Raw genomic sequence first — 12,276 nt, 5'->3', positions numbered from 1 at the left:
AGGCTGGCCTCGAACTCAGAAATCTACCTGCCTCTGCCTCCCAAGTGCTGGGATTAAAGGTGTGTGCTGCCACTGCCCAGCTACTGCCTGACTTATAAATACTAATCTTTAAAAAAAATAAAATAAGAGCCGGGCGTGGTGGCGCACGCCTTTAATCCCAGCACTCGGGAGGCAGAGGCAGGCGGATTTCTGAGTTCGAGGCCAGCCTGGTCTACAAAGTGAGTGCCAGGACAGCCAGGGCTACACAGAGAAACCCTGTCTCGAAAAACCAAAAATAAAATAAAATAAAATAAAATAAAGTCCAGAAGAAAAAAAAAGTCCAGGAAGCAGGTACCAGTCAGAGATTAGGATGGGGTCATCTAGACTTCACCTAGGGAAGAGCAGTCTAGATAGGGAAATGATCATATGCCAAGGCCCTGAGGTGAGGTGGTTAGGGAAGGGGTCCCTACTAAACTAAAGTCAACTGAAATGTCAGTAGCACGCAAGAGCGATTCAGTTAAGACCAGGAAAGCCAGATGTAGTGGTCCATGCCCATAGTCCTAGTCCTGAGGAGGCTGTGGCAGTAGGATTGCTGTCATCTAGGTCTAAATAGCAGGGTTTAAAAAATAAGTACCTGAGCAGTGGTGGCGCACGCCTTTAATGCCAGCATTCCGGAGGCAGAGATAGTCAGATCCCTGGGTTTGAGGCCAGCCTGGTCTACAGAGAGAGTTCCAGGACAGCCAGGGCTACACAGAAAAACCTGTCTTGAAAATAATAAAGTTAGGGCTGGTGAGATGGCTCAGTGGGTAAGAGCACCCGACTGCTCTTCCAGAGGTCCAGAGTTCAAATCCCAGCAACCACATGGTGGCTCACAACCATCCCTAACGAGATCTGGCGCCCTCTTCTGGAGTGTCTGAGGACAGCTACAGTGTACTTACATATAATAAATAAATAAAAATCTTTGGGGGCTGGTGAGATGGCTCAGTGGGTAAGAGCACCCGATTGCTCTTCCAAAGGTCCGGAGTTCAAATCCCAGCAACCACATGGTGGCTCACAACCATCCGTAATGAGATCTGACTCCCTCTTCTGGAGTGTCTGAAGACAACTACAGTGTACTTACATATAATCAATAAATAAATCTTTAAAAAAAAATCTTTAAAAAAAAAAAAAAAGAAAAGAAAATAATAAAGTTAAGAGCACTTGGTATTCACCCAGGTTTAAGTCCCCGCACCTACATGGCACCAGCAGTCACCTGTAACTCTAGTTCCAGGGAAGCTGATGGCCTCCAAGGGTGTCAGGCATGCATGAGGTGTTCATATACACATGCAGCCAGCATTCATACACGAAATCTTTTTGGTTTGTTTTTAGTTTTAGAGGCAAGGTTTCTCTGTGTAGATCTAGCTGTCTTAGAACTCTATATGTAGACCAGGCTGGCCTCAGAGATCCACCTGCCTCTGCCTCCAGAGTGCCAGGATTAAAGGCATGCACTATCACCGCCCAAATAAAATAAATAAAACACGGAAACTGGATGTAGTGACATGTGCCTTTAGTTCCAGCGCTCAGGAGGCAGAGGCAGGTGGATCTTTGTGAGTCTGGGGCCAGCCTGGTCTACATAGTAAGTTCCAGGACAGCCAGGGCTATACAGTGAGAACATTCTTGAAGGAACAAAAATAAAATAAAATCATGGCTGGAGAGATGGCGTGGTAGTTAGGGGCACTGTCTGCTTTTCCAGAGCCCTTGGGTTTGATTTCCACTACACATATGACAGCTCCCATTTGTGCCTGTCTCCAGTTCCAGGAGATCCAACATCTTCTGGTCTCAGAGAGAACCACACAAGTAGTACACAGATATAACATAGGTAAATGCTCATAAACGCAGAATACTTGCAGCTGGAGCAACATTTGGAAGGTAGAGGCAGGTGGGTTTTTGATTCCAGACCAGCCTGGTCTACAGATTGAGTTTCATGACAGCCAGGATACAAAGAGAAACCCTGTCTCGAAAAAAAAACAAGGGGCTGGAGAGATGGCTCAGTGGTTAAGAGCACTGACTGCTCTTCTGAAGGTCCTGAGTTCAATTCCCAGCAACCACATAGTGGCTGACAACCATCCGTAACAAGATCTGGCGCCCTCTTCTGGAGTGTCTGAAGGCAACTACAGTGTACTTAAATATAATAAATAAATATATCTTAAAAAAAAAAAAGAAAAGAAAAAAGAAAAACAGCGGGCTGGTGAGATGGCTCAGCAGGTAAGAGCACCCGACTGCTCTTCCAAAGGTCCTTAGTTCAAATCCCAGCAACCACATGGTGGCTCACAACCATCTGTAACAAGATCTGACTCCCTCTTCTGGTGTGTCTGAAGACAGCTACAGTGTACTTATATGTAATAAATAAATAAATCTTTAAAAAAAAAAAAGAGGGGGCTGGTGAGATGGCTCAGTGGGTAAGAGCACCCGACTACTCTTCCAGAGGTCCAGAGTTCAAATCCCAGCAACCACATGGTGGCTCACAACCATCCGTAACGAGATCTGGTGCCCTCTTCTGGAGTGTCTGAGGACAGCTACAGTGTACTTAAATATAATAAATAATAAATAAATCTTAAAAAAAAAAAAAAAAAAAAGAAAGAAAAACAGCCCAGTGTGGTGGCGCACTCCTTTAATCCCAGCACTTGGGAGGCAGAAGCAGGCAGATTTCTGAGTTCGAGGAAACAGAGTTAGTTCTAGGACATCCAGGACTACACAGAGAAACCCTGTCTCAAAAAAAAAAAACAACAAAAAAATAAAAATAAATAAATAAAACAAAACAAAAACCACCCCCCCACACACACAAAACCAAACCAAACAACCAACCCAACAAAACCAAAATAGTTATTTCCAAACGAAGTAAAAAAGATAATAGTGCAAACTAGCCTGGAGGTGACCTAACACAGTGGCCTGGCTTAGTCAGCATGTGAGAGTGTCTGGGCTGCACTCTCCAGCACCACACACATGGCCTGGAGTGCAAGGAGCAAAGGGAAAGCCATTGCTTTGTGGCTCCTTCATTAGTGAGTGGGCCTGGATACAGCTCATTCCAAGTGCTTATCTGCACCAGGCAGCACTTCTCTCACCAGTGAATAAAACCAAGGGTGCTACAGCACAATTTGGGGGAGGGGCAGAGAATGATTAGAACATGATCAAGAAAGTCTGGGAGGCCAGGTGTGGTGTCACCCACCTTAAGGCTAGTACTAGGTAGGCAAGGGAGGCAAATGTGAGTTCGAAGAGAGCCTGCCTAGTCCATTTCAGGAGGTATAGCCCAATCAACTCTGCACAATGGGAAAAAAAAAGGCCTAGAAGAATTTCCAAATCATCTGGCTAGAGACCATTTATTGAATGTCTACTATAAACCAACTGCCTTAAAGACATAGTTTCGTTTATTTATCCTCACAAGTTCATGAGGTAGGCAGTCAATTCCACTCGAAGGGCAGATCCCAAGGCACGGTCAGAAGACCAACAGAGGCCACAGGTCAGGTGGTGGTGTTTGGGAAGCAAAACCTCTTAAAGAAGCTAGGAGTGGGGGCTTGGGGGTGGGGGAAGCAGCAACAGCTGGGAGAATATGGACCCCTAAAACCACCAGCCCCAGTGGGAGATTCCGCTGGTCAAAATGAGTAGGTCGGCTTTCTGCAGTCCTAGCTAGCTTGTGCAGACCCTGGTGGTCGCCAGCATGTCCAGTGCAGGATTAGGTAGGTGTCCGTAGGGGTCCTGGTCCCAGGATCTCAGGCCAGACTCTCTTCCTCCTCTCCAATAGGGCTAGGCAGCCAGGGTGGCGCAGGAGCCCGAGGCCCCGGAATCGACACGGTGGTAAAAGGTTCAGGAGTTGGCCCCGGGATGGGGGCAGTCGGCTCAGGACATGCGGGAGGCTCCAGCTCAGGTTCCCGCAGGCTGGGGTCAAGCAATGGGTCTCCACAACCGCACTCAACGCCTCCGCCATCCGCCGCGCCTGCACAGCCACAGCTGGCTGCAGTGGAGGCCTCTGACACGCAGCTGTTTTTACGCCTTAACAGCGACAGGCGCCGCCCCAGCGGACCCACAGAACCCGCCCCCGCCGGCAGGAGGCGCTGCAGAAAGTCCCCGTGAGCATCTCCCAGCGGGCCATCCACGCCGTCCAGCCGCTGGAACTGCATGTCCTCTTTAGCCAGCCTACAGGGTGGACAGGAGTCATCACTGAAGCCTTGCTCCTTTGCGTTGATGTGTTATTCCATTTTAGTTTTCTGCTCCCCCATCCCCGCCCTATCAGGGTTTGTTTGTGTAGCCCTGGCTAGAACTTACTGAGATCTACTTACCTCTGCCTCCTGAGTCCTGGCATTAAAGACCTGGCATTAATAGTGTGCCACCACTACTTGGCTAGCTTTTTGGTATTAGTGTAGTTGTTGTTTTATTTTTTAAGTAGAGGAAAGGTAGATTAAGGAAAGAGAGGCACTCCAAGGAGTAGAAGAGGTCTCAAAGGAGAAACACTGTCTTTCCCTCTCCTCCCCCACCTCTCTCTGTGTTGTTTGGTCTGACAAAGCTTCATTCCTTAGTTCTTACTGACCAGAAATTCACTATGTAGTCCAGACTGGCCTCAAACTTGTGGGTGAATCAACCTTTTGGGTCTTGTCTCCCCAGTCCTGGGACTGACTACAGGTCTGTGCCCTCACATCTGGGTCTGCCAATTTATCTCTGTCTGTTTAGCGGTGTTTGAGATGGAAACTAGGACCTCTTCCATGATAGACTAGACCCTACTCTCATCCAGGCTTTTCTCTTCTTAATCCACAAGGCAGGATTCGAAGCACCTGAGACCCACCTAGCTCCAGCCACCTTTATGGACCTAGGCATATCTTCTGGTGCTGTAACCTCAATCATGGCCACATCTTGTCTTTAAAAGTCTTTAGATCTGCCCCCAATCTCCAACTGATGACCAGTTTCCACCTCAGTCACAGCCCTGAACTTGATCTAGTTGCATAGCCAAACTCCTGATTCCCTCGGCTCCACCTCCCGAGTGTTAGGGTTCCTAGTGTTTTTTTTTTTTGTTTGTTTGTTTTTTGTTTTTCCAAGACAGGGTTTCTCTGTATAGTACTGGCTGTCCTGGAACTCACTCTGTAGACCAGGGTGGCCTCGAACTCAGAAATCTGCCTGCCTCTGCCTCCCGAGTGCTGGGATTAAAGGCGTGCGCCACCGCGCCCAGTTTAGGGTTCTTAGTGTGAGCCACCTTTCCAGGCAAAATTGTCTATCTTGGTTACTGGAACTCCTTTTCCCCCCATTAAACCACAGACCATAGACCCTTCTAGGCCTGCAGAGTTCTAAGCCACACCCACCCCGCTAACTTACGCTATATCAAAGGTGGAGCCCTGGAAGGAGGGCTGCTGAAGCAGGAAAGCGGTGGCCGCGGTGTAGGGCGCGCGAGCTTCTGCTGCATCCCAGTATAGATCTTTCTCCAGCATGGCCAAGTCGTCATACATCTCATCTACAGCTAGCATGGACACCTGAGGATGTGGACAGGCAGGGCAGGGTGGGTGGAGCCCTCACGGTGTGTAATCAAAGAGTGAAGGGTGTTTAGGGTGAGGTCTAGGAGAGTCTGGGACCACTTTAGGAAACTCTTAGGTGTGTGCACCAGGAGGAGACGCTGACCTGAAAGTTGCGGTCAATAAGAAAGTTGGTCTCAAAGTCGTCATCGTCCTCTCCGAAAGGGTTAATAAGCTGCTCTGCTACCTGAGTTCAGAGAAGAGAGGCAGGTGGAGCTTGGAGAACCTTTCAAATCCCACTCTTCCGTTCCTGCCTCAGGGCCCTACCCACCTTAAGCCAGCCAGCGTAGAAGAAGAACTGCAGCAAGGTGAAGATGGGTACGCATAGGTCCAGGGTGTGGTCTTTGTAGCCCTGTGCAGGGTCTAGGAACTGACGGCCGATGAGGCAAGCCAAGAAGTAGCTGTACACTGCGATAGTGACTACCTATGGACCAGGCAAATGGAAACCAGATCTCTCCTAACCCCCCTCCTCCCCCTTGCGCCTCAGGGAGTCCTGGAAAGATCAGTACTAGCATTGAACAGCAGGGTGATTGAGTTGTAATTGACTTTCAGCCCTTACATTTTTTTTAAAAGATTTATTTATTTATTATTATATGTAAGTACACTGTAGCTGTCTTCAGACACACCAGAAGAGGGCGTCAGATCTCATTACGGATGGTTGAGAGCCACCATGTGGTTGCTGGGATTTGAACCTGGGACCTTCAGAAGAGCAGTAGGGTGCTCTTACCCACTGAGCCATCTCACCAGCCCCAGCCCTTACATTTTTAAAAAGAAAATATTATTAAGAAACTATCTTTCGCTGGGCGTGGTGGCGCACGCCTTTAATCCCAGCACTCGGGAGGCAGAGGCAGGCGGATTTCTGAGTTCGAGGCCAGCCTGGTCTACAGAGTGCCAGGACAGCCAGGGCTACACAGAGAAACCCTGTCTCGAAAAACCAAAAAAAAAAAAAAAAAAAAAAAAAAAAAAAAAAAACCAAACTATCTTTCAGCCAGGTGTGGTGGCGCACATCTTTAATCCCAGCACTTGGGAAGCAGAGGCAGGTGGATTTCTGAGTTTGAGGCCAGCTTGGTCTACAGAGTGAATTCCAGGACAACCAGGGCTACACAGAGAAAACAAAACAAAACTGTCTGGGTGGGGGTGGGGAGGAGAAAGAAAGAAAGGAACTATCTTTCAGGAGCTGGAGAGATGGCTCAGAGATTAAGAGCACTGACTGCTCTTCCAAAGGTCCTGAGTTCAAATCCCAGCAACCACATGGTGGCTCACAACCATCTGCAATGAGATCCGATGCCCTCTTCTGGTGTGTCTGACGACAGCTACAGTGTACCTACATAAATCTTAAAAAAAAAAAAAAAAGAGAGAGAGAGAGAGAAAAAGAAAAGAAAGAAAGAAAGGAAGAAAAAAAAACAACCCATCTCTCTCTGTGACCTAGACCGGTTTCAAACTCCGGATTCTTTACCTTAGTTTCCCAAATGCCGGGACTTAGTACAGACGTGGGTATCACTATGAACAGACTTCCATTTTTCCCTAAGAGGAATAGGGCCTCCTATGCTGACTATAAATGGAGGCATGAAGAAGTTACCTGGGTGTAGACGAGGGGTATGCTAATCCAGTCGTAGTGAAACAGCATCCCACATTTGCTCCGAAACACATTCAGCTCCTATGGGTGGATGCAGGTCATGAAAGGTGTTGAATGCGGAACTTGGGTGAAGATTAAGAACGGGTGCCCAGATGAAGATGGGGTCACACATTATGAATTAGGCTGGTGTATCCTGGAGCTGCAGGGTATTTGGTGATGACATACAACTAGGTAGGGTTACCACGCACAACAGGACTCCCCTCGTGGAAATCTGGTAAGGGGGTTTGGAATACTGCTTCATGTGAAGTGGGGGGTTGCGAGGTCAGCCACCTTCGACCCACCCCAACGTGCACAGTTTCCGCTATTCTAACAATCACTTCCTCTCAGGCTCACCTCTAGTAGCAACTTTAGGGCACTGTTGTCGCGGATGCGCCCCTCTCGCCGCGCCTGCGCTGCCAGGCTCGAGAACCACACGCAGGGCACCCAGTATTTGTTGTAGGACGAATTCAAGTTCTCGAACTTCTTGCGCTCTTCTCGGGTCATAAATCCTGGAGGGGGCGGGGGATGATCCAACGTTACTCGCACCGCTCACCTGTCTGGCCCTGCCATCCTCTGGCCAGAGACTCACCAGCCTCGACCACGTGGTCTATAGTGGGGAACCGTTTGAAGACTGCTGTGCTAACAGAACGAAGGATCAGCACCGCGGAGAGCCCTGCGTAGCGCATGAGCGTGCGCCGGTAGAGGCGGCCTCGATCGTCTCGCCCATGCACGGTGCCAGCCACTATGCACATGAGTGCGTCCGGCAGAGGCATGCATAGATACTGGTTCCACCAGCGATGCACCACCAGAGTCACGTAGAAGCCTGGGGACAAGCCGGAGATGGAAACTCAGCATGGATGCAGGGGCCAAGAGTCTGGGAGCCCAAGCTCCGGGACTGGTATGATACAAGGTTTGCACCAGCGACCTTGGAAAAGGCTGGTCACCCTGACCACACGGGCCATCTGGTCTGAGAACGTGGGGATTCAGCCGTGAAGCCAAAGAGACTGGAGCAGGTTGAGGTACCCTGAGATGGGGGAGTTGTGGTCCTAATATGGAAGTGGAGATCCTAGGGTCCAGAAAGTACATTCCTCTGACCCCAGGGAACCACTGGGCTCGCTTGGGTTATCTGGACTGGAAACAAAGCAAGGACACTGGTGTGTGAAGGTGGAATGTACACCGGGGACATCTAGATAGATTTACCACAGCAGCCACATGTAGTCCCCAAACCAGGAATTTATAAAAGAGTTTAAACCTGGAAGCCTGGCTGTGGTGGCACAATCCCAGCACTTGGGAGGCAGACACAGGTGGATCTCTGAGTTTGAAACCTACATAGTGAGTTTCAGGACAGCCAGGGCTACACAGAGAAACCTTGACAGAGAGAGAGAGAGAGAGAGAGAGAGAGAGAGAGAGAGAGAGAGAGAGAGAGAGAGAGAGAGAGAGAGAGAGAGAGAGAGAGAGAGAGAAAGAGAGAGAGAGAGAGAGAGAGAGAGAGAGAGAGAGTGTTTAGTCCTCAGCTTGTTTTACGTAGGGAATTTCAGGCTAGTCAAGAATACATAGTAAGAGATCTTGTCCCAAACAAACAGACAAACAAAGAAACAAAACCACCACCACCACCAAACCCCACACATAGAAAGAGTGTGGGCCTGTGTGAGCGGGGAAACCAGGCAGGCTGTTCATCCCATCCATGTGATGCAAGGGATGTGAGCTTTCTGTAAGGCTAGGGGCCAGGCTGGATTTGAATGGGATAATATCTATTTCCTGGGGGGAGGATGCTCAGAATGGGTGTGTGTGTGGAGGATAGTAACCTGACACAGATACAACTTGTGATGTCTGTGGGTGAGGTGATGCTCCCAAGGGGCACCTCAGAGAACATCATAAAAAATGTCTCGCGCCGGGCGTGGTGGCGCACGCCTTTAATCCCAGCACTCGGGAGGCAGAGGCAGGCGGATTTCTGAGTTCGAGGCCAGCCTGGTCTACAAAGTGAGTTCCAGGACAGCCAGGGCTATACAGAGAAACCCTGTCTCGAAAACCAAAAAAAAAAAAAAATGTCTCAAGATGTAGGGTCATATGGTCATCTTTCAGGTGTGGATTTGGAAGTGGGAAGCTCTGGAGGTTAGATTCCCCCCCCCAACCCCCACCCCGACAGGGTTTCTCTGTGTAACCCTGGCTGTCCTGGAACTCACTCTGTAGACCAGGCTGGCCTCGAACTCAGAAATCTGCCTGCCTCTGCCTCTTCCTCCCAAGTGCTGGGAGTAAAGGCGTGCGCCACAACCACCCGACTTTGGAGGTTAGATTTGAATCTTAGAGGGGTAGGAATGGGGGTCTCCAAGAAGCATGGATGGAAAACAGATTTCTCCCTTACGTAGGAATAAGATTCTCAGGGGGCCCAACCTCACCAAGTACGAAAGAGACGGGGATGAGGCTGGCGTACTGGTCGCAGTATATGACAAGCTTCTCGAAGTAGCGCTTCTGCTCTTCTGCCAGTAAGAAGCTGCGGGGTAGGGAATGCAGTAGCTACAGGTCTCCCCTCCACTCCCAGTCCCTTCCGCAGGGCTCAGATCCCCAACCCCAACTCCAGGTCTTCTCACCGATAGGCGGCGCTTAGTGCCATGTAGAGTCCCAGGAAACATAACAGCTCTCGCCACAGGAGCTTGTAGATGCTTCCGCGCCACAGCAGCAGCAGCTGCGAGAAGCCACCGAAGCGGGCATTCGCCACTCTGGCTGTGTAGGTGACGGTCATCGCTGCACCTGGCCAGTGTGGCCAATGGAGAAGATTTTAGCCTGGGTTCGGGCCTGTGAGCCAAGGGACGATGATGGGAGGGGCTGATCCTGGGGATTTCAGTTGAAGGTGGAGGTGCGGGCGACAGCGCAACAGGTGATGATATCCAATGTCTCAGCACCCTAGCACCTCGTTACCCTAGGGCGGTCCTCACTCCCGTCCTGGTACCACCCTACCCCAACCTCCAAACGCTCCCCCCCCTTTCCCGGGTCCTGGCCCTTTCTCGAGTTCCCGTCTCCCAGTCTTGCTCTGCCTTCCTTCTCTAGACTACTGGTCCAAGCCCCTTGGACTTTAATTTAGGTCCCTCACTCCTAAACCTTTGGATGAATCTAGTCACTTTTTGACTTTCCTCCCACACACACTCCTATCCCTTTCACCTGTACAACACTCAATCTTTTTGATTTCCTGAGTTGTCAGTTTCTAATCCTCAGGGTTCACACACACACACACACACACACACACACACACACACACACACACACTCGTTGCCCACTCTCCCAAGTTTGGCTTTCTCTCTGTCCTTTCTTGAGACTACAATCTGCCCCGGCAGAACTACTGTCCCCCTCATATTCAGAACTGCTCTGAATGGCGTCTCTAAAGCTCCAGGTCCCCAGTCTGTCCAGCAGCCTCCCTTCCTCTGAAAAGGAACCAGCTTACCCCAATGCCCGTTTAATCCTCCAGCTTCGACACCTCCAGTCCTTCTTCAGATTCTCCTCTACCTTTCTTGCTTTTTGGCTGCCCCTCCTAGCCTTCCACCCTGCCCCGCTCTCTCCAGGAGTCCTGCCCAAAGCCCACCAGTCCAGGGCCATTTATTCTCCCAGACCTGGCCCTTCTCACCTGTGGCCGTACAGGGACACAAGGGACAGAGACTAAAAGGGAGGGTGTCTTCAGTATTGGGTGGGGCTGAAGCCAGACTGTTTGGGAAGGAGCTGGGGAGTGGGCGTGGGCAGCCCCTCCCAAGTCCATCCCCTTTAGTTGAGTTACAGTCTCAGAACTTTGTTTGGAGAAGGTCTGCCAGTTTGTCTCCTGGGCAGGGATGTGGGGTTGGGTGGGGTAGTGGTAGTGTGTGTGTGTGTGTGTGTGTGTGGTCTGCCTTGTACTTTCTTTCTTTCTTTTTTTTGCCTTGTACTTTCTTGCTCCTTTTTGTCTCCCTCCCTCCTAGGGAGAAGGTCCAAGGTAGCTGGCACCTAGAGCTGAAAAAGCAGGAAGGAGAAGGTCTCTCTCTCTCTCTCTCTCTCTCTCTCTCTCTCTCTCTCTCTCTCTCTCTCTCTCACACACACACACACACACACACACACACACACCACAGCCCAGCAAGACTGGGTCAGCCTTCAGTTACCTGTGGTCTCAAGCTGTCACAAAGATGCACACCACACTGTAGACCCAGACACACATTTAGCTTCCCTTACCACAGTGGCAATCTACACTGTCACAGAGACTTTCAAGGTCAGCCAGAAATGCTGGCAGCTAAGGCAGGAGGACTGTCATGAGTTCCAGGCTACCCTGGGTTACAGAATGAGACCGAGTCCCAAAAACCCAATATATGAAGAGGTGGCTCAGTGGTTGAGTGTATATTGCTTTTGTAGAATTTGTCCCCCACACCCAGTCTGGTAGCTCACAACCACCTTTAACTCCAGCTGCAGGGGACCCAAGGGCACCTGTACCCAAGTGCACATATCCCAACCCAGACAGAGATACATATAGACAGAAATGAAAAAGTGGATGTGGCGACTAAGAACTCAAACTGCCTGTACTTTCAGAATTTGGCACCTATACCCCTACTGTTGCTTACAAGTGTCTAAAACCCCAGTTCTAGATTTTTTTTCGAGACAGGGTTTCTCTGTGTAGTCCTGGCTGTCCTGGAACTCACTCTGTAGACTAGGCTGGTCATGAACTCAGAGGTCTACCTGTCTCTGCCTCTCAAGTGCATCAACACCACCCAGCTTGAAATAAATAATTTTTAAAAAACCCAATAGAGAAAAGAAGTCAAAGACACCTCTAAACTCACACGAGAAATGTGGGAGCACCTCTCTCAACATAGTGGGATAGTCCTAGGGTCAGAGGAGGAACTTGGGGGTTCCTGACATTTGCTAACGTAGTGAAGGCATATTTGCAAGGACTATAGGTGTAGCTTAACAGCAAAAGACTTGCCAAGCATTTGTAAAGCCCTAGACAACATCCCTAGCATCAACAGGGATCCTTAATACAGTTTCATCAACTAAAACCCCAGTGACACCCACCCATTTGTACATTAATATATGGAGGCAGGCATGGTGGCATATGCCCATAATTCAAGCATTTGGGAGGCTATGTATGCAAGGACATCCTAAGCTACATAGTTAGGTCCTGTCTAAAATTTAAACAGAGACATT

At 49.6% G+C, this 12,276-nt stretch overlaps 1 protein-coding gene across 1 annotated transcript; it reads right to left on the bottom strand.

Moving 5' to 3' along the window:
- Positions 1-3,725: 3,725 nt before the first annotated feature.
- Positions 3,726-9,865, bottom strand: Best2 (bestrophin 2). The gene is made up of 9 exons (XM_021170460.2): positions 9,714-9,865; positions 9,522-9,616; positions 7,715-7,948; positions 7,480-7,634; positions 7,090-7,167; positions 5,782-5,934; positions 5,617-5,697; positions 5,317-5,471; positions 3,726-4,149 (listed from the first exon to the last, which is right to left on the bottom strand). Exons 1-9 carry the CDS (start codon positions 9,863-9,865, stop codon positions 3,726-3,728), a joined length of 1,527 nt encoding a protein of 508 aa, XP_021026119.1.
- Positions 9,866-12,276: the final 2,411 nt, after the last annotated feature.

The sequence above is a fragment of the Mus caroli genome, unplaced genomic scaffold (assembly GCF_978045245.1).
Source record: "Mus caroli unplaced genomic scaffold, Mus_caroli_1 scaffold_10, whole genome shotgun sequence".
Lineage (NCBI taxonomy): Eukaryota > Metazoa > Chordata > Mammalia > Rodentia > Muridae > Mus > Mus caroli.
Note: the sequence above shows the minus strand (reverse complement) of the source record. Positions and strands in the feature narration are given on the sequence as shown.